The sequence below is a fragment of the Schistocerca nitens genome, chromosome 4 (genome assembly GCF_023898315.1).
Source record: "Schistocerca nitens isolate TAMUIC-IGC-003100 chromosome 4, iqSchNite1.1, whole genome shotgun sequence".
In the NCBI taxonomy this organism is placed as follows: Eukaryota; Metazoa; Arthropoda; class Insecta; order Orthoptera; family Acrididae; genus Schistocerca; species Schistocerca nitens.
In genome coordinates, this window is record NC_064617.1 from 609,943,522 (window position 1) to 609,963,114 (window position 19,593).

Consider the following 19,593-nt stretch of genomic DNA (forward strand, 5'->3'; position numbering starts at 1 on the left):
GTGCCACTAATTGTACTGTGGAACTCTGCCTCTGCCTGAAGAGGGTGAATAGCTGTAAAAGAGCTAATATTCTCTAGCAACTAGCTACAAAATCATGTAACCACTCTATAATGAACTCTTCTACATTTAACATTTTGCACAAACCATTACAATACTGAGAGTACAGGCCGCTCATTTACAACCTCCTCATTGCCAGTTTGGACATGATACCTCTTCGAATGACAGATAGCAAGTAAGAGATTACATAATAAAGCTTCTTTAGTTCTGAGGCTAGAGCATTGTCATAAGACCCCTTGTTCTGTGGAGTCCAGAGGATCCCCAAAACATGATTGCAAATTGTAAATGACTTCTTGATCACAATTAAAGACACTTGATCATTGTTGTGCTTTGTTGATACAGTGCACTCACATTTCTTGCTTCATATCTGGACACAAATCTGAAAAATGTGTGCACAATGGGCAGTCCTTTCTATACTACTATTTAAAAATCATGTTTCTGCATAAACATCATTCATCAGTACAGTAGAAAGAAGTGAGACTTGTTGCTATATTAAGAAACAACATGCTCCACTACATGGTAATACAAATTTCATCTTCACGTAACACCTAAATCCTGGTCCTTGCTTGTACAGCCTAAGTTTATCATTGGCAAAGCATCTGCTCACTTGAACTTCTAGTCCATTGCATAGTGGCTAAGTGAGTCAACCTCAAGGTATGAACAATTGCGGGTATATCAGTCTCCATACATCATGAGATTGTGTATGCAAAGAAAAAAGACAGTCAATGTAGACATTGTAAATTAGAGTGTAAGGTGATGTAAACACAATAACACTGTGTTACACTACATGATTCACAGGTTTAGCAATGATCTGTGATTTGGAGGATCAAATATTCCTAAAGAGAGAGGAATTTTGTGGCAACAACCACAGTCCAGACTTCATAACCTGTTGGTACGCAGGCAGGCAAGCTGCATTCCGAAATTCTGCTGTTGGGTGCTAGAATACTGTTAACATGCAGCATGGTCAGAGTCTCCCTCAGTGGTGGGCCATATTTCCATATAAATCACCATAATGTTCCACTTCCATGGTCAGCAAAGTAACTTTCACAACATAACTGGCAACAGCGACTATAAACACTCGCAGGACTAGTATCCATACACTATGACTGGTTGAGAACTCCTGACTCAGGCCAACACTGTCCCCACACAAGCTGATGGTCTGATGTGGGGAAAAGCAGCTTCAACTTTGTCTAACAGCATCATCAGCTAGCTGCTGGTCTACAATATGTTGCTACATCTGATGACTCTGGGTTGGCCAATAAGGGTCACTCTCATCTAGGGTTTCTTCGTCTGGCATTCTGGGTGTCTCTCAAGAATCATGGGTTCAGCACTGGGCATCTGCGCACCAGGCCTTCTGTTCATGATCACTGTGGCATAAGCCCACAGACCACTTTAGGTGCCTACCTTACATCAGCACAGCTGTCACGCTGGTCAAGGGGCGTCTGTTGAGGCAAGCACCACTGCCTTGCATATCCATGCACATCCATCACACAGCTGGGAGTTATGCTAAGATGGCCACTGTTGCCTGGGTAACCACCCATGCCACTGAGGCATCATCATCACCTCTGTATGTAAGAGTTGTAGAATAATGAATTTTATTACTGATTGAGCTCTCTCTCTCGTGATTCCATACTTGCATGATACTGGCAGAATGCAACTCACAGCTCCTGCACATGCCATTCTGGAGCAGACCTGGCTAATAAGTGGTGTGCAGACCTCCAACACAATTACAATTATCTTGATTGAATGGAGAATTACCTAATCTAAATTCCTTTGTGTGAAACCACAGACTCAGCTGCCTGGATAGCAGCCTCTGATGGGCTATGCACCCCTAATCGATTTAAGGAGACCCTACAGTTCTTAACACAAGGTCACAAGTCTAGGAAGTCACAGCAGAGCTTTAGAACCTTTGAAGTCTGTGGTTCAATCTCCCATTTAACCCAGAATCAGGGAAGTCAGAATCAGCCCTTTGGAAAATGCTACAGATTGAATGCTTCATTGAAATTCCACAAGCAAGTCCAGTCTTCTCTGCCAATTATTGGAATGGTCCAAGAATGGCATCTGTACCCAGATAATATTCACTATTGATCCCAACAGGGCCACAATCTGCAATTGTTTGCACTCTGTTCTCTCAGTCGCTACCAAAACAGCCTCTTCAGCATGTTGAATGAGTTGTCCACTATGAGCGTAAGCTGATCTTTCCTTTCTCTTGCTGTAATTTCCCTATGAGTACCATTAATCACTGTAAATTAAATCTCCCAATGATTACAGACCTCTAAACTTTTTATTTCCTAAAGGTGTAATGTGTCACAATGGTTTCAATGAGAGACATTACCTGAAACCAGATTTTATTTATTTTATTTTCTTAGAGGGATGGGCAATCTCTCCTGTCCCTGCTTCCTCTGCACATGGCTTTAAGTCATACCACAGACATACTACTCACAATCGAGTAGATGAGTGGTGAAGGTCCTGTACTTCGTGTAGAGAAAAAAGAAGTTAGTCTTATTTTCCACAAGCATATACACTCCTGGAAATGGAAAAAAGAACACATTGACACCGGTGTGTCAGACCCACCATACTTGCTCCGGACACTGCGAGAGGGCTGTAAAAGCAATGATCACATGCACGGCACAGCGGACACACCAGGAACCGCGGTGTTGGCTGTCGAATGGCGCTAGCTGCGCAGCATTTGTGCACCGCTGCCGTCAGTGTCAGCCAGTTTGCCGTGGCATACGGAGCTCCATCGCAGTCTTTAACACTGGTAGCATGCCGCGACAGCGTGGACGTGAACCGTATGTGCAGTTGACGGACTTTGAGCGAGGGCGTATAGTGGGCATGCGGGAAGCCGGGTGGACGTACCGCCGAATTGCTCAACACGTGGGGCGTGAGGTCTCCACAGTACATCGATGTTGTCGCCAGTGGTCGGCGGAAGGTGCACGTGCCCGTCGACCTGGGACCGGACCGCAGCGACGCACGGATGCACGCCAAGACCATAGGATCCTACGCAGTGCCGTAGGGGACCGCACCGCCACTTCCCAGCAAATTAGGGACACTGTTGCTCCTGGGGTATCGGCGAGGACCATTCGCAACCCTCTCCATGAAGCTGGGCTACGGTCCCGCACACCGTTAGGCCGTCTTCCGCTCACGCCCCAACATCGTGCAGCCCGCCTCCAGTGGTGTCGTGACAGGCGTAAATGGAGGGACGAATGGAGACGTGTCGTCTTCAGCGATGAGAGTCGCTTCTGCCTTGGTGCCAATGATGGTCGTATGCATGTTTGGCGCCGTGCAGGTGAGCGCCACAATCAGGACTGCATACGACCGAGGCACAAAGGGCCAACACCCAGCATCATGGTGTGGGGAGCGATCTTCTACACTGGCCGTACACCACTGGTGATCGTCGAGGGGACACTGAATAGTGCACGGTACATCCAAACCGTCATTGAACCCATCGTTCTACCATTCCTAGACCGGCAAGGGAACTTGCTGTTCCAACAGGACAATGCACGTCCGCATGTATCCCGTGCCACCCAACGTGCTCTAGAAGGTGTAAGTCAACTACCCTGGCCAGCAAGATCTCCGGATCTGTCCCCCATTGAGCATGTTTGGGACCGGATGAAGCGTTGTCTCACGCGGTCTGCACGTCCAGCACGAACGCTGGTCCAACTGAGGCGCCAGGTGGAAATGGCATGGCAAGCCGTTCCACAGGACTACATCCAGCATCTCTACGATCGTCTCAATGGGAGAATAGCAGCCTGCATTGCTGCGAAAGGTGGATATACACTGTACTAGTGCCGACATTGTGCATGCTCTGTTGCCTGTGTCTATGTGCCTGTGGTTCTGTCAGTGTGATCATGTGATGTATCTGACCCCAGGAATGTGTCAATAAAGTTTCCCCTTCCTGGGACAATGAATTCACGGTGTTCTTATTTCAATTTCCAGGAGTGTATTAGTGTTTCTAAATGTGGTTGCTGTAGGTCATTGTAAAACTATAATAAATATATTTTAGCAGTTCATTTTTCTTATGCTTTGGACTACATGATTAACTGTTATGTCATTAGGGAGGACCCAAATAAATAATTTCACCTTTTGCGCTCTATAACATAATTTTCAACTGCTTCATTTTAAAGTACTCACTAATATTACTTCCATCCGTTGATAGGAATGTGTATTGTCAATTTTTTAGTTGCAATTAAGGCTTTTCATTTACAAACAATTGAATAACAAAAGGGATATCGAATATACTATAATTAAAATGTCTGGAATCAGTAACAACCATATCATACTGCCAGCTTCCTACGCTATTGGCTGACATAACATCTGATCACCACATGATTACTGAAATTCATAAACCAAAGCCAGATTAACAAAGTGTTTATTTGGGCTGCTATATTATATATTGAAATTCTGTTCATACTAAAAAATAACATACTCATACTTGAAACAGGAGGCACATTGGGAATACTTGGGACAATTTAGTTCAGCATAATTAACAAAAATGTAATCAGAATTGTGTACTCATATCATTTCACTCATTTTTCAGTAACACAAAAGATATGCAACTGTCTTTGTATCACATTTCATGCATTTCAGTTGTAACCACCAGCTGATAACATTTTTTTGTAATTATCAACAACTTTTGTACTTGCAATTAGCATATTTACTAACTACAACAATAAATCAGTTGTTAACAAGAGCATGTAACGTATGCAAGAAAATGTGTGGGAACCCCAGTGTGATGTAATATTTTGAGACATAATAAATTATACATCTGAAAGTATAGCTGACGTTTCACATCATTTTAGTACTATGATGTTCTCTGGCCTGTTTTCTCTTAGGAAACAGGAACTAATGAAATGAAGATGAGTTCTGGTCAACATTTGTTATTTTCAACAAACCAACCAAATTTCAAGAACATTATTTCCGCAAAAAAAACTTCAAAATTAACATTTCATAATTATGTTCACTTTTGAATTATTTTCTGTTGAAAACATTTATCCCCAGCAAAGCAGTTACAGCACATCTGTTGCAGGTTATAAATGAAGACATTGCAAGATATATGAGGAGATCATGTCTTATTCAGAAAAAGTGTAGCTTTGATGAGAATTTCTGTTAACGCATTTCAGACTGTGACATTAAAAGCCAATGTGTGAAATTATTTGTTAGCCTGAAGCTTTAGCTGGTATTTATTGAATTTTGGGATTATACTGGGCATGATAATCTCTATAGGGGCAATTTGAACTGTAGGAGTGAAAGTTAATGATGTCACTGACTGTTATTCTATGACAATATGTTTATCAGAAGGCACTGATGTATCTCAAGTGCCTAATGTGGAAATGTTTGCAAATGGAAAAAGGCAGCTGCTACTAAAGAAATTTTAATTGATCTTAACTGTAAAGTTCCCCATGACCCATGGACCTGGCAGTTGGTGGGGAGGCTTGCGTGCCTCAGCGATACAGATAGCCGTACCGTAGGTGCAACCACAACGGAGGGGTATCTGTTGAGAGGCCAGACAAACATGTGGTTCCTGAAGAGGGGCAGCAGCCTTTTCAGTAGTTGCAGGGGCAACAGTCTGGATGATTGACTGATATGGTCTTGTGACACTAACCAAAACGGCCTTGCTGTGCTGGTACTGCGAACGGCTGAAAGCAAGGGGAAACTACAGCCGTAATTTTTCCCAAGGGCATGCAGCTTTACTGTATGGATAAATGATGATGGCATCCTCTTGGGTGAAATATTCCGGAGGTAAAATAGACCCCCATTCGGATCTCCGGGCGGGGACTACTCAAGAGGACATCGTTATCAGGAGAAAGAAAACTGGCATTCTACGGATCAGAGCGTGGAATGTCAGATCCCTTAATCGGGCAGGTAGGTTAGAAAATTTAAAAAGGGAAATGGATAGGTTAAAGTTAGATATAGTGGGAATTAGTGAAGTTCGGTGGCAGGAGGAACAAGACTTTTGGTCAGGCGAATACAGGGTTATAAATACAAAATCAAAACGGGGGAATGCAGGAGTAGGTTTAATAATGAATAAAAAAATAGGAGTGCGGGTAAGCTACTACAAACAGCATAGTGAACGCATTATTGTGGCCAAGATAGACACAAAGCCCACGCCTACTACAGTAGTACAAGTTTATATGCCAACTAGCTCTGCAGATGATGAAGAAATTGATGAAATGTATGATGAAATAAAAGAAATTATTCAGATAGTGAAGGGAGACGAAAATTTAATAGTCATGGGTGACTGGAATTCGGTAGTAGGAAAAGGAAGAGAAGGAAACTTAGTAGGTGAATATGGATTGGGGGGAAGAAATGAAAGAGGAAGTCGTTTGGTAGAATTTTGCACAGAGCACAACTTAATGATAGCTAACACTTGGTTCAAGAATCATAAAAGAAGGTTGTATACATGGAAGAAGCCTGGAGATACTGACAGGTTTCAGATAGATTATATAATGGTAAGACAGAGATTTAGGAAACAGGTTTTAAATTGTAAGACATTTCCAGGGGCAGATGTGGACTCGGACCACAATATATTGGTTATGAACTGTAGATTAAAACTGAAGAAACTGCAAAAAGGTGGGAATTTAAGGAGATGGGACCTGGATAAACTGAAAGAACCAGAGGTTGTAGACAGTTTCAAGGAGAGCATAAGGGAACAATTGACAGGAATGTGGGAAAGAAATACAGTAGAAGAAGAATGGGTAGCTTTGAGGGATGAAGTAGTGAAGGCAGCAGAGGATAAAGTAGGTAAAAAGACGAGGGCTAGTAGAAATCCTTGGGTAACAGAAGAAATATTGAACTTAATTGATCAAAAGAGAAAATATAAAAATGCAGTAAATGAAGCAGGTAAAAAGGAATACAAACGTCTCAAAAATGATATCGACAGGAAGAGCAAAATGGCTAAGCAGGGATGGCTAGAGGACAAATGTAAGGATGTAGAGGCTTATCTCACCAGGGGTAAGATAGATACTGCCTACAGGAAAATTAAAGAGACCTTTGGAGAAAAAAGAACCACTTGTATGAATATCAAGAGCTCAGATGGAAACCCAGTTCTAAGCAAAGAAGGGAAAGCAGAAAGGTGGAAGGAGTACATAGAGGGTCTGAACAAGGGCGATGTACTTGAGGACAGTATTATGGAAATGGAAGAGGATATAGATGAAGATGAAATGGGAGATATGATACTGCGTGAAGAGTTTGACAGAGCACTGAGAGACCTGAGTCGAAACAAGGCCCCAGGAGTAGACAACGTTCCATTAGAACTACTGACAGCCTTGGGAGAGCCAGTCCTGACAAAACTCTACCATATGGTGAGCAAGATATATGAGACAGGCGAAATACCCTCAGACTTCAAGAAGAATATAATAATTCCAATCCCAAAGAAAGCAGGTGTTGACAGATGTGAAAATTACCGAACTATCAGTTTAATAAGTCACGGCTGCAAAATACTAACACGAATTCTTTACAGATGAATGGAAAAACTAGTAGAAGCCGACATTGGGGAAGATCAGTTTGAATTCCGTAGAAATATAGGAACACGTGAGGCAATATTGACCCTACGACTTATCTTAGAAGCTAGATTAAGAAAAGGCAAACCTACGTTTCTAGCATTTGTAGACTTAGAGAAAGCTTTTGACAATGTTGACTGGAATACTCTCTTTCAAATTCTGAAGGTGGCAGGGGTAAAATACAGGGAGCAAAAGGTTATTTACAATTTGTACAGAAACCAGATGGCAGTTATAAGAGTCGAAGGACATGAAAGGGAAGCAGTGATTGGGAAGGGAGTGAGACAGGGTTGTTGCCTCTCCCTGATGTTATTCAATCTGTATATTGAGCAAGCAGTGAAGGAAACAAAAGATAAATTTGGAGTAGGTATTAAAATCCACGGAGAAGAAATAAAAACTTTGAGGTTCGCCGATGACATTGTAATTCTGTCAGAGACAGCAAAGGACTTGGAAGAGCAGTTGAACGGAATGGATAGTGTCTTGAAAGGAGGATATAAGTTGAACATCAACAAAAGTAAAACGAGGATAATGGAATGTAGTTGAATTAAGTCGGGTGATGCTGAAGGAATTACATTAGGAAGTGAGACACTTAAAGTCGTAAAGGAGTTTTGCTATTTGGGGAGCAAAATAACTGATGATGGTCGAAGTAGAGAGGATATGAAACGTAGACTGGCAATGGGAAGGAAAGCGTTTCTGAAGAAGAGAAATTTGTTAACATCGAGTATAGATTTAAATGTCAGGAAGTCATTTCTGAAAGTATTTGTATGGAGTGTAGCCTTGTATGGAAGTGAAACATGGACGATAAATAGTTTGGACAAGAAGAGAATAGAAGCTTTTGAAATGTGGTGCTACAGAAGAATGCTGAAGATTGGAAGGGTAAATCACATAAGTAATGAGGAGATATTGAATAGAATTGGGGAGAAGAGAAATTTGTGGCACAACTTGACTAGTAGAAGGGATCGGTTGGTAGGACATGTTCTGAGGCATCAAGGGATCACCAATTTAGTATTGGAGGGCAGCGTGGAGGGTAAAAATCGTAGAGGCAGACCAAGAGACGAATACACTAAGCAGATTCAGAAGGATTTAGGTTGCAGTTGTTACTGGGAGATGAAGCAGCTTGCACAGGATAGAGTAGCATGGAGAGCTGCATCAAACCAGTCTCAGGACTGAAGACCACAACAACAACAACAACAACAACTGTGAAGTTATAATCATTGGACTTCACATTAACATTGCTCTCACAGAATTAGTTCAGTAGTCCAGGAGAAAGCAGCACACATCCTAGATTTGAAATAGTCAAAAGTGGTGTTATAACTGGCTTAAGCAATTACAAATGTTTTGAGTTTATGTTCAAACAATATTACCAGTGCTGCTATCTGTACAAATAAGTTTCACATGTAGATGTAGGTACTTTTTCCTACTGTTAATAGTTATTCATTGTTAAAAATGTGTATTTTTGTGTTTCTACAAATGTTAAATTAAATGCAATAAAATTAACACAAGAAAATACTGCAATTTTAAGACATTTTTTATAGAAAAAAGAAGAAGAAGAATATTACGTGATATAAGACTCCCTCACTACTTCTTTGCAAAACAGCCAAATATAACTTCACTTTTAAACAGATGAAAGACACAGAGCATGGAGTAGTCACGAAACATAGAAAAACAGGAAATTTTTCAGCTTCATAGTAATTCTGTAAATACATTTCATATATATTTTTCTGGTCAGCAGTCTGATGTTATCTGCCCTAAGGAATATTTTTGTTTTGTTTTTGAGGGATTGCTTTTTCACAGACTATTTTTAGTTTCACATATTATAGCTAACAAGTCCTACATAATCACTACTTTTCTAAAAAAAAGTCTCAAAACTTGTTAATAAAGTGGTCATTATCGGTAATTACAAAAATATTTTGATATGAAAATATAACTTAAATATTTATATTCTGACTCAAATGTAATTTGCTTTGAAATGACTATAAAAAGTAAAGATAACTCTTTATGAAACCTTCACTTACATATAAGAGACATAAGCATATATTTTGCACCACACATATTTTTAAAATAAAAATGTCGTATCTCTGAGTTTGTTTATCACTGGCAACCTCCCCTCATCCTCACATCCAAATCATTTCTTCATATCTGCATTACCCTAATCCTTTGCCTCAGGTAATTGCTTTTCAGTTCCTTGCTACTGAGAGTCAGTTTTTAAATCTCTTTATGAGAATTGTTAATTTGGAAACCTTGTGTACTTCAACAGCATCAACACAAAGAATTAAAGAAACATGCCACATACATTTGGTGCTTAGGTTCTTCATGGAACGTTTTGCTTGAAAAACTGTACTGCCTGTTACTTTTCTAAGGCACTATACACTATGTGCTCCAGAAAGTTCAGTTGTATTAATTCTTCACATCACGTAAATGTGCATTCTGTTCCTGGGACAGGCACAAATTTTAGCAGTTACAGGAAGGCAATTTGAAATCATAGCCAATGTGCCTGTGCCTAGAACAGTAACTCAATGCTTTCACACTGCTTATTAATAAATGAGCTTAAAAAGCGAGTATCAGAGGCACATAAAAAATCTGTAACAGCTTACTCAGAATGAAAGTATGTTTTTTTTTTCACAGTACGTCAATTATTATACAATGAATACAGTTTTGATATCACAGCAAAGATAATGTAGTGTATGCTAAAATAGTGGCATTATTTGTACAATATTTCTGACTGTGCTTAATAGTTTTAATTCTTTAGGGTACAACTGAAGTAAATATGTCACAGAATATATACAAAAATCAGTTGCAGTTTTTTAGTCTCATTGTAAAAGCAATAGAATAAATAATATTTTATACCAAATACAGTAGAATTATTTGTGTAAAATATTAATGTTTATAATTAACAGTTTTGATGATTCAATATATAAATATGGGAAGATGTATCACAGAAGAGATATATCAACCTCATCCCACACTAGTGATGAAATGAGAGCAAGAAGGCACATATCTGCTCATAAGCAGCAAAATGAATAGCAGTTGTGGCAGCAGCTTTTAACAGACTTGGCCACAATCCTTTTAAGAGACTTGCAGAACCTTCTGTTTTTACTATTGTTGCTACACAGTGGAGTAACCCGTTGCACTGAAATACCTAAAAAATAAATTAACAGCATTTAAGAAAACTGGATACTATATTTTTCTGATTTTGATTAGACATTTTTTACTATTTGGTATTTACAACCTCCTGGTAATATCACATTACAGTCTACGTACAGAAAGGATTTTTGTAATATTGGTCCTATCAAAAATAGAAGGGCACTGCATGCACCTCCAAATAAATAATCATCTATCAGACTTGAAGAACCTTCTGTTTCTACTATTGTTGCTGTACAGTGGAGTAACCCACTGCAGTGAAACACCTAAAAAATAACTTAACAACATTTAAGAAAACTGGATACTATATTTTTCTGATTTTGATTAGACATTTTTACTGTTTGGATAGACAAAACATCTACTCGCCAAGTGGCAGCAGAACACACACATAAAAGACTGTTATGATTGGCAAAGCTTTCAGAGCCAGTGGCTCCTTCTTCAGGCAGAAGGATTGAAGGAGAAGGAAGAAGGGTGAAAGAAAAGGATTGGAGAGATCTAGGAAAAGGGGTAAATTTTGGGAAAGTCACCCAGACTGAGACCTGGATTTTTTAAATTGTGAAAGCAGTTGAAAACATTGTTTCCTTCACATAATCTTTATTTGTATCCAAACTAAGTGCAAGTGCAACACTTGTGGGCATATGTGAAACTTTGCACTTTCCAGTCATAGAATTCTACTAAAAGAATCTCTTTTGTTATGGTTATAAAGGAACAGAAGTGTTACTGATTAAATCTTACAGAAGTGACAAAACAAATAGTTTATATTTATAAGGACAATTCAAATGTTGTAAGTGTCACACAAGAGATTCCACAAGATTTCATGCATAAGCCTTTGCCCCTCATCACATTTATAAATGATATTCACAAAATTATGTGTTGTAAGTCCATACACGGTGCAGATGACACTACCTTTGTTACAACTGGAAGAGACTCAGAAGCATTTTAGCAAAAAAAGAAGCATTTTAGCAAAAAAAGTGGTTTGGGGCCAGATAAGTACAAATTCATCACTCTAAAAATGCAAATTTATGATGATAGCTCAGCTAAACTTCTTGGCATTCACCTCAAATCAAAACTAACATCAGAAAGTGACGGAAGCTAAATATGTTCTAAATTAGCCAAAGTCACCTATTTACCACAAAAAATTTAGGGATTGTGTTAACACAAGGAATTAGTTAAATCATATTGTGTGTACTTTCATAGCCACCTTATCGGTCTGCTATGGGGCAATTCTTCAAGAGCAAAAAGTATTATTGTTTGTGAAAAAGACAGTCAGATGCTTTGCGCATCTCTGGTATGAGAAACAACAAATCCTGAAAACTCTGTAAAAAAAAAAAAAAAACTAGAAATACTGATTGTTAAAACCCGTTATATACTTATAACAATGAAAACAATCAATTATTGAAAAAATATTTATTTGTAAAAACAAAGATGATGTGACTTACCAAACGAAAGTGCTGGCACGTCGATAGACACACAAACAAACACAAACATACACACAAAATTCTAGCTTTCACAACCAACAGTTGCCTCATCAGGAAAGAGGGAAGGAGAGGGAAAGACGAAAGGATGTGGGATGTGGGTTTTTGTCTTTGAATATGTCTGCTTGTGTCTGTATATGTGTGGATGGATATGTGTGTGTGTGCGAGTGTATACCCGTCCTTTTTTCCCCCTAAGGTAAGTCTTTCCGCTCCCGGGATTGGAATGACTCCTTACCCTCTCCCTTCAAACCCACATCCTTTCATCTTTCCCTCTCCTTCTCTCTTTCCTGACGAGGCAACCGTTGGTTGCGAAAGCTAGAATTTTGTGTGTATGTTTGTGTTTGTTTGTGTGTCTATCGACCTGCCAGCACTTTCATTTGGTAAGTCACATCATCTTTGTTTTTACATATATTTTTCCCACGTGGAATGTTTCCCTCTATTATAAAAATATTTATTTGGATAGATAAAAAATCTACTTACCAAGTGGCAGCAGAACACACACATAAAAGACTGTTATGATTGGCAAGCTTTCAGAGCCAGTGGCTCCTTCTTCAGGCAGAAGGGTTGAAGGGCAAGGAAGAAGGGTGAAGGAAAAGGACTGGAGAGATCTAGGAAAAGGGGTAGATTTTGGGAAAGTCACCCAGAACTGCGGATCAGGGGATACTTACCATGTGGGATGAGAAGGAAAGACTGATTGATGGGAACTGCACTGGATGAGATTTGAAAACCTGAGGGTTTAAAGTAATATGCAAGACAGAGATTACTACTAAAACATTGTGCACGAGTTAATAAGAGTGAAAAGCTAAGTGCGTTGTACGTAACGGAGTCGGGCGGGGGATGGTGAAAATTAGATGGTAAATACAATGAAAGATGTAGTAAATTAAAACAGAGTGAAGCAAAGAGTAGTTAATGTGAAGAAAAGCTGAGACAGAAGAAATTTACGTAAACTAAGGCCAGGTGGATGGCAAGAACCATTGAAAGTCCCCCATTTCTAGATGCAATCCTACCCTACACCAGGCTCTTTTTCAGTTTCAAATACAGCAATCCCTTGCTCTTACCCAACTAATCTGTGACCTATATGCCTCATCAACAAATTTCCACTGTGCCAGATTTTTCTCCTTCTACAAAATCCTGCAGTTATCTGCCCCTCATGTTTCCTTAAATGGTATCATCTGCCAAGCCAATTTCAAACTGCAACAACATACCAGACTTCACTCAAAAAGCTATCCCACCTTCTCCTAAACTACCTGAACTACACTTCCTGTCCCTCTGTTACTAACTAAGTAACCACTCACTATGTAACCACTAAGTAACAACCCACCAAAAGTGTTCTGCAAGCAAAGTGATAAACTTAATGCATTCTAGATAATTCGAGATGGTTGGTTTTCCTAGGAGCAATGCACCTGACATAAACACTGGAACTGGCACCTGATGATGGAACAAATCCTAAATGAGTCATAAATAAAAATTGAAAAGTTCAGTGCCTGGTTATGTTGTGTACTTTACTCATATTATAATTTAATTTTTACTTCAGTCTGGTCCTTTTTAAGTCCAATTTTTCATTCAGTTTCTTCTGGAAGAATATGTTAATGAAAATTATGTTAACATTCTTGGAAAATCTGACTAATACATGACCTCAGTCATTTCCAAATTTTCCCACTGAAGAATAATTCTTTAGTCTTATTCCTTCTGTTATATTAAAATCCTTCTAAATGACCTTGTATTGCAATTTTATATTATTCATTGTGTTCTATAACTTCCATCACTAAGCAGAGCCTTCAGGGATATGAAATGAGTGTAGTTATGCATTGTATCAATGGAAAATTCACTAGAGATAACTAAATAAATTATGAGACAGAACTGCTGTCCATCTTCAGGAAGCAAATGTATAGCACTGCTGTTAGACACATAAAATAATTTTTTGTTCTAGTTTGCACCTCTATGAAATGTGTGTTGAGAACCAATTTCATTTTTCATATCTTGACCTTGTTTGTTGGCCGGCTCTGACATCCAGCCAGCATCTCTTTGCTCCATCACTCAGTACCTACTTTTTCTACTCTGGCAAAGGCCCTCTTCATCTTTTGGGTTCCAATTCAACCATAGAACCCTAATAGCTTTCATTATACATGGATTACATTATATATGTGTATTAGTAAGAGGCTACTTTGAAAAAATGCGTTGCTCCTCCTCTCCTACCACTCACCTTCATTTTTTAATCTATTACTTGAAACAATGGATTTGTGTAACCTTATTTGGAACCCTGTTAGATCTCTATAAATTGGAAAAGTTAGGATCTATCTAATACAAATATTAGGTAAATTAAATTTACATTTCTGGGTCCTGGTATTGTGATATAATTTTAGAAGTAGTTGATAATGTATTTTTCTACTTTGGTTTTGAATATCTGGGACTTACTAAGTTTCTGCCTGATGCTAACTGGTGATTTGTTATAGATTTTTGCACTGGAATATTAAACTTCATTCTTAACCCTAGACAAGGCTGCACAACCTAAATGGAAATCATTTTTATTTCTGGTATTGTGGTTATGAACTGCACAGTTCGTCCTAAATTTAATGTCATGTATTTTTTAGGCATATATGTGTAAGAATCTCAAGGTCTGTGAATAGTGTTCTGCAAGGTGTCCAGTTATCAGCTTTACACAATATTCTCAGTGCAGGCTTCATCTTACCAGCATTGCCCCATAAGATTACGGTCAAGGGCAGTAATATGTGAAAGTACACTAATAATCTCATTTGCAGGTCAAGAAAATCAGAGACATTCATAGTGTTTATCTATATCTAGTAAATGAGTGCCCATGAAAATACATTTCTACATTCTCAAATATACAACTTCTTTGGATATACCTATATTTTTGACATTGTCACTTAGTCCAAAGGTGCATGTACACTTTCCTCGATATCTAATGTTACATTGATATTGCATTCCTAAAGTATTATGAAATAAACTTCACATAATACTCATTTATTTTCAGTTTACTCAAAACAACATATAAGTGACACACATATTGGCTCAAAAACTTCCTAGATGCCTGGTATCAGAGTTGCCCCATAATAAATTGTTTATCAGCCTCTCCTCAATACTGACTGCCACACACTACCCCTCTTCCACTGACACAACTTCTTTTGACATGGTGGCTTGTGACACTGTTACAGCATCAATCAAACTATACATCATAATGAAGACATGTTAGAGATTCAATTTATATGGTACATTAAATTAATTAAGTTGAAGGCACATTTTCTATGTGGCTCAACAGATCATTATAGAAAGGAGAGTCCCACACAGAGTGCCAGTTCTGTAGACATGAAAATCATTTTTATAATATGATGACAGAATTGAATTGACCCAGAGTTCAAAGAGCAAAATAATGGTTTGATGCAAGAAACAAAGAGCCTCTCAATCACAAGTAATTAATCATTTGTTGATTGTGTGCTTGTAGACGAAAGATGAATTCAAGAGAATTATTTCACAGGTGAAACAGGGCCTTTTGGTTAACTTATCTGTGTCCTAGGGCCATTCGGATGGCCACTAACTGTGCATAACAAACTTTATACAGTGTGTGCCAACTGGTCTCTATTTCTGGTATCTGTAAGAGTTTTAATTTCTCTGGAATTGCATAATATCAATTCTGGCAAGATTAAGGATTAAGTATTAGATGAACTAATTGTGAGCCTGTTCCATTATTCTCTTGACTATGTCTGTTACAAATGTTTCTGGGCCAGACCTTAAAAAATACACTGCAGGTTGAATACATGGATTACGTAGGGTATAACAAAATCATTCAAGACACTCAGTATTCTTAAACAGCTTGGAAAACAAATTGCTACATAACACAAAAATGTATACAGGAAAGTTATAACAACAGAAAAAATGCTGGAGAGTGATATGCATACTTGGAGATAACCTTACCATACAGAATATGTGGAAAATTGTTGAGGATCTTGTGCAGACTGCTGCAATATTTAATTAATTCCATACAAGAGTAGCCAAAAACTTCATTAAAACTCTAACACAAAAGTAACTATGCACATAAAAGCTGTGTTTCTGTGTGTGATAACACTGTCAGAAGTTGTTGTTGTTGTGGTCTTCAGTCCTGAGACTGGTTTGATGCAGCTCTCCATGCTACTCTATCCTGTGCAAGCTTCTTCATCTCCCTGTACCTACTGCAACCTACATCCTTCTGGATCTGCTTAGTGTATTCATCTCTTGGTCTCCCTCTACGATTTTTACCCTCCACGCTGCCCTCCAATGCTAAATTTGTGATGGCTTGATGCCTTAAAACATGTCCTACCAACTGATCCCTTCTTCTAGTCAAGTTGTGCCACAAACTTGTCTTCTCCCCAATCCTATTCAATACCTCCTCATTAGTTACGTGATCTACCCACCTTATCTTCAGCATTCTTCTGTAGCACCACATTTCGAAAGCTTCTATTCTCTTCTTGTCCAAACTGGTTATCGTCCATGTTTCACTTCCATACATGGCTACACTCCATACAAATACTTTCAGAAACGACTTCCTGGCACTTAAATCTATACTCGATGTTAACAAATTTCTCTTTTTCAGAAACGATTTCCTTGCCATTGCCAGCCTACATTTTATATCCTCTCTACTTCGACCATCATCAGTTATTTTGTTCCCTAAATAGAAAAACTCCTTTACTACTTTAAGTGTCTCATTTCCTAATCTAATCCCCTCAGCATCACCCGATTTAATTTGACTACATTCCATTATCCTCGTTTTGCTTTTGTTGATGTTCATCTTATATCCTCCTTTCAAGACACTGTCCATTCCGTTCAACTGCTCTTCCAAGTCCTTTGCTGTCTTGGACAGAATTACAATGTCATCGGCGAACCTCAAAGTTTTTACTTCTTCTCCATGAATTTTAATACCTACTCCGAATTTTTCTTTTGTTTCCTTTACTGCTTGTTCAATATACAGATTGAATAACATCAGGGAGAGGCTACAACCCTGTCTCACTCCTTTCCCAACCACTGCTTCCCTTTCATGTCCCTCGACTCTTATAACTGCCATCTGGTTTGTGTACAAATTGTAAATAGCCTATCGCTCCCTGTATTTTACCCCTGACACCTTCAGAATTTGAAAGAGAGTATTCCAGTCAACATTGTCAAAAGCTTTCTCTAAGTCTACAAATGCTAGAAACGTAGGTTTGCCTTTTCTTAAACTTTCTTCTAAGATAAGTCGTAAGGTTAGTATTGCCTCACGTGTTCCAACATTTCTACGGAATCCAAACTGATCTTCCCCGAGGTCCGCTTCTACCAGTTTTTCCATTCGTCTGTAAAGAATTCGCGTTAGTATTTTGCAGCTGTGACTTATTAAACTGATAGTTCGGTAATTTTCACATCTGTCAACACCTGCTTTCTTTGGGATTGGAATTATTATATTCTTCTTGAAGTCTGTGGGTATTTCGCCTGTCTCATACATCTTGCTCACCAGATGGTAGAGTTTTGTCATGACTGGCTCTCCCAAGGTCATCAGTAGTTCTAATGGAATGTTGTCTACTCCCGGGGCCTTGTTTCGACACAGGTCTTTCAGTGCTCTGTCAAACTCTTCATGCAGTATCTTATCTCCCATTTCATCTTCATCTACATCCTCTTCCATTTCCATAATATTGTCCTCAAGTACATCGCCCTTGTATAAACCCTCTATATACTCCTTCCACCTTTCTGCCTTCCCTTCTTTGCTTAGAACTGGGTTGCCATCTGAGCTCTTGATATTCATACAAGTGGTTCTCTTCTCTCCAAAGGTCTCTCTAATTTTCCTGTAGGCAGTATCTATCTTACCCCTAGTGAGACAAGCCTCAACATCCTTACATTTGTCCTCTAGCCATCCCTGCTTAGCCATTTTGCACTTCCTGTCGATCTCATTTTTGAGACGTTTGTATTCCTTTTTACCTGCTTCATTTACTGCATTTTTATATTTTCTCCTTTCATCAATTAAATTCAATATTTCTTCTGTTACCCAAGGATTTCTATTAGCCCTCGTCTTTTTACCTACTTCATCCTCTGCTGCCTTCACTACTTCATCCCTCAAAGCTACCCATTCTTCTTCTACTGTATTTCTTTCCCACATTCCTGTCAATTGTTCCCTTATGCTCTCCCTGAAACTCTCTACAACCTCTGGTTCTTTCAGTTTATCCATCCAGGTCCCATCTCCTTAAATTCCCACCTTTTTGCAGTTTCTTCAGTTTCAATCTGCAGTTCATAACCAATAGATTGTGGTCAGAATCCACATCTGCCCCTGGAAATGTCTTACAATTTAAAACCTGGTTCCTAAATCTCTATCTTACCATTATATAATCATCTGATACCTTTTAGTATCTCCAGGATTCTTCCAGGTATACAACCTTCTTTTATGATTCTTGAACCAAGTGTTATCTATGATTAAGTTATGCTCTGTGCAAAATTCTACAAGGCGGCTTCCTCTTTCATTTCTTCCCCCAAATCCATATTCACCTACTATGTTTCCTTCTCTCCCCTTTCCTACTGACGAATTCCAGTCACCCATGACTATTAAATTTTCATCTCCCTTCACTACCTGAATAATTTCTTTTATCTCGTCATACATTTCATCAATTTCTTCATCATCTGCAGAGCTAGTTGGCATATAAACTTGTACTACTGTAGTAGGCATGGGCTTTGTGTCTATCTTGGCCACAATAATGCGTTCACTATGCTGTTTGTTGTAGCTAACACGCACTCCTATTTTTTTATTCATTATTAAACCTACTCCTGCATTACCCCTATTTGATTTTGTATTTATAACCCTGTAATCACCTGACCAAAAGTCTTGTTCCTCCTGCCACCGAACTTCACTAATTCCCACTATATCTAACTTTAACCTATCCATTTCCCTTTTTAAATTTTCTAACCTACCTGCCCGATTAAGGGATCTGACATTCCACGCTCTGATCCGTAGAATGCCAGTTTTCTTTCTCCTGATAACGATGTCCTCTTGAGTAGTCCCCGCCTGGAGATCCGAATGGGGGACTATTTTACCTCCGGAATATTTTACCCAAGAGGATGCCATCATCATTTAATCATACAGTAAAGCTGCATGTCCTCGGGAAAGAAGTAAAAGATTCTATTTGCAAGCTGAAAAACTAAAATTTACATGGCATTGATGACACGCCAAATAAAGTAATTAACATAGTACAAAACATCATTTTTGCATTGCAGGTATTATCAATACCTCATTTTCCACAGAAATATTCCCTAGATGTCTCAAAAATTGACAGTGAATCCTCTTTTTGAAAAAGATGACAGGCATGATATAACAAGTTACAGACCCGTGTCATTCTTATCCAGATTCTCAAAATTTATTGAAAGAGTAATGGATGAAAGAAATCAGATTTCCTGAAAAAAAAATAAAATTACTGTCC

At 38.8% G+C, this 19,593-nt stretch overlaps 1 protein-coding gene across 9 annotated transcripts in view; it reads right to left on the reverse strand.

Moving 5' to 3' along the window:
• Positions 1-10,307: 10,307 nt before the first annotated feature.
• LOC126251974 (mitochondrial thiamine pyrophosphate carrier-like) overlaps positions 10,308-19,593 on the reverse strand; it is an 83,905-nt gene continuing 74,619 nt past the window's right edge. For 8 of the 9 annotated variants that reach the window (XM_049952745.1, XM_049952746.1, XM_049952744.1 and 5 more), the window contains one exon: positions 10,309-10,695. In XM_049952745.1, the coding sequence (XP_049808702.1) occupies positions 10,522-10,695 (174 nt within the window). In that variant the 3' untranslated portion in view covers positions 10,309-10,521. Of the gene's footprint in view, positions 10,696-19,593 lie in introns of all 9 variants that reach the window. The other variant, XM_049952739.1, reaches the window with a different exon arrangement.